General features: G+C 38.3%; 1 protein-coding gene across 1 annotated transcript in view; it reads left to right on the forward strand.

Moving 5' to 3' along the window:
- Positions 1–429: 429 nt before the first annotated feature.
- Positions 430–1,845, forward strand: part of LOC107579782 (B-cell receptor CD22-like) — a gene marked incomplete at its 3' end in the record, with an annotated part of 2,404 nt that continues 988 nt past the window's right edge. The window contains exons 1-2 of the mRNA XM_016265576.1: positions 430–684; positions 1,126–1,395. Coding sequence (XP_016121062.1) covers positions 465–684; positions 1,126–1,395 — 490 coding nt within the window. The remainder of the gene's footprint in view (positions 685–1,125; positions 1,396–1,845) is intronic.

The following is a 1,845-nucleotide window of genomic DNA, read 5'->3' on the forward strand; positions in this document are numbered from 1 at the left end:
ATTTTTTTGTGTTAAATAATATAAAAACAAGTTTAATATGTAGATACAACTATACACTGCTGTTCAAAAGTTTGGGGACAGTAAAGACATTTGTAATGTCTTGAATGGAATAGTAGCGTAAGTCAGTGTTTTTTGGGGGGGGGCTACCTGAGGGCAGGGCTACCTGACTATTCAACCAGTGGTGGAAGGAGTGTTATTTACACAGCCACTTAGAAACACACTAGTAACCACAAAGCAACAGCCTGGCAACACCTTCAAATTGGAGCAACAGTCTTGCACTTTTTCTGTAGAAAATCTAGTAATTAGGGAGAAATTAACACCTTTTGTTGTTGTTTATTTGCATATAATTGTGGAAAACAGCTTGTTCCTAAAATAATTTAGTATGGCGCATGGACCTAATATTGTGAAATGTTGTCCTGATTCCAGAGCTTCAGGTTCATGTACATCCACCGAGAACAGACAACATGTTTGCTGCTGGAGAGACGGTCTTCCTGAGCTGTGTGGCCCGAGGCTGTGCCGCTCCTGGCAGGAACTTTGCCCTTTATCGGAATGGGATCAACTTGGGTCAGTCCAACAAGCTGTCAGCCATCTATAACTTTGACAGTCAGCATGCAGGTACCTACACCTGCCGTCCAATACCCCCTCAAAATGTTCAGTCACCAGGAGTCACCCTGGCTCTTGGATGTGAGTATTGTGCATGCATATAGACAATAGTTCTGTATGTGTAACTGAACCCAGCTTCAGGAATAAATTACATTTTAAAATATATTGAGAGAAAATAGTTATTTTAAAGTATAATATTCACAATATAACTGTTTAACTGCATTTTTGATCAAATAAGGTGAGCATAAGAACAGAAATAAACATTCAGCAAAACATTATTGAATAATACTGGATATAGTATAAACCTGTCTAAAATGTGCTGCATGTGGTAACATCTAAATTGGCTGATTTTATACATGTATTATTAGAAAAAGCTACTCAAGGATTCAACTGTGCATTAAATGTTGTGTATTAAATACATAAAACGTGTAAATACAGTGATTAAAGCAGGGTGTTCAATTGAATTCTACTGTCAGCAGCCCTAGAACTTGCATTTAGTCTCTATCTTTCTCTGTGTCTCAGATGCTCCTCGCTACACCACAGTACAAATCACCCCTCGAGAGGCAGTCGGGGAGGGCGATTCGGTGACTTTGACCTGCAGTAGTGATGGAGCTCCGCCAGCAGAAAGTTTCACCTGGTTTAAAGAAGGAGAGAGTGGCAGTTTGCCAGACAGCTTTAAACCTGAGCTGAGGTTGTGGAGTTTGGACTACAGGGACCATGGAGAATACTTCTGTGTGGCCCGCAACCCACTCGGCACAGACCGGTCCAGACCGCTTTTACTCAATGTTACATGTAGGTTACCTCTATTTTTATGTAGCCAGAATAAATAATTTAGGTATTGCTAGTCTGTTTGCTACATTTTTAAAAATAAAGGTTCCAAAAGGGGGTTTTGAATAGAAGAACATTTTTTGGTTCCCCAAGGAACCTTTCAGTGAACAGTTCTTAAAATAACCATTTTTATAATAATAATCTGAAGAAACTTTTTCCACTATAAAGAACCTTTTGTGGAATTGAAAGGTCCCATAGATGTTAAAGGTTCTTCATGGAACAATCAATGCCAATAAAAACCTTGATTTTTAAGTGTGTAACTGATTTTATTAACATGCATCTCTAAATATTGCACCTTTTAAACTGCAGGATATGTAGTATATCAGTGAACAGGTCAAAATGACAGCCTATTTTGAAAAATGCCATCAAACTTTTGGACTTTTCACTTTCCCTAATTAGACATTTATTTCCATT

This window comes from Sinocyclocheilus grahami, unplaced genomic scaffold (assembly GCF_001515645.1).
Source record: "Sinocyclocheilus grahami isolate Dianchi unplaced genomic scaffold, SAMN03320097.WGS_v1.1 scaffold20180.1, whole genome shotgun sequence".
Classification (NCBI taxonomy): domain Eukaryota; kingdom Metazoa; phylum Chordata; class Actinopteri; order Cypriniformes; family Cyprinidae; genus Sinocyclocheilus; species Sinocyclocheilus grahami.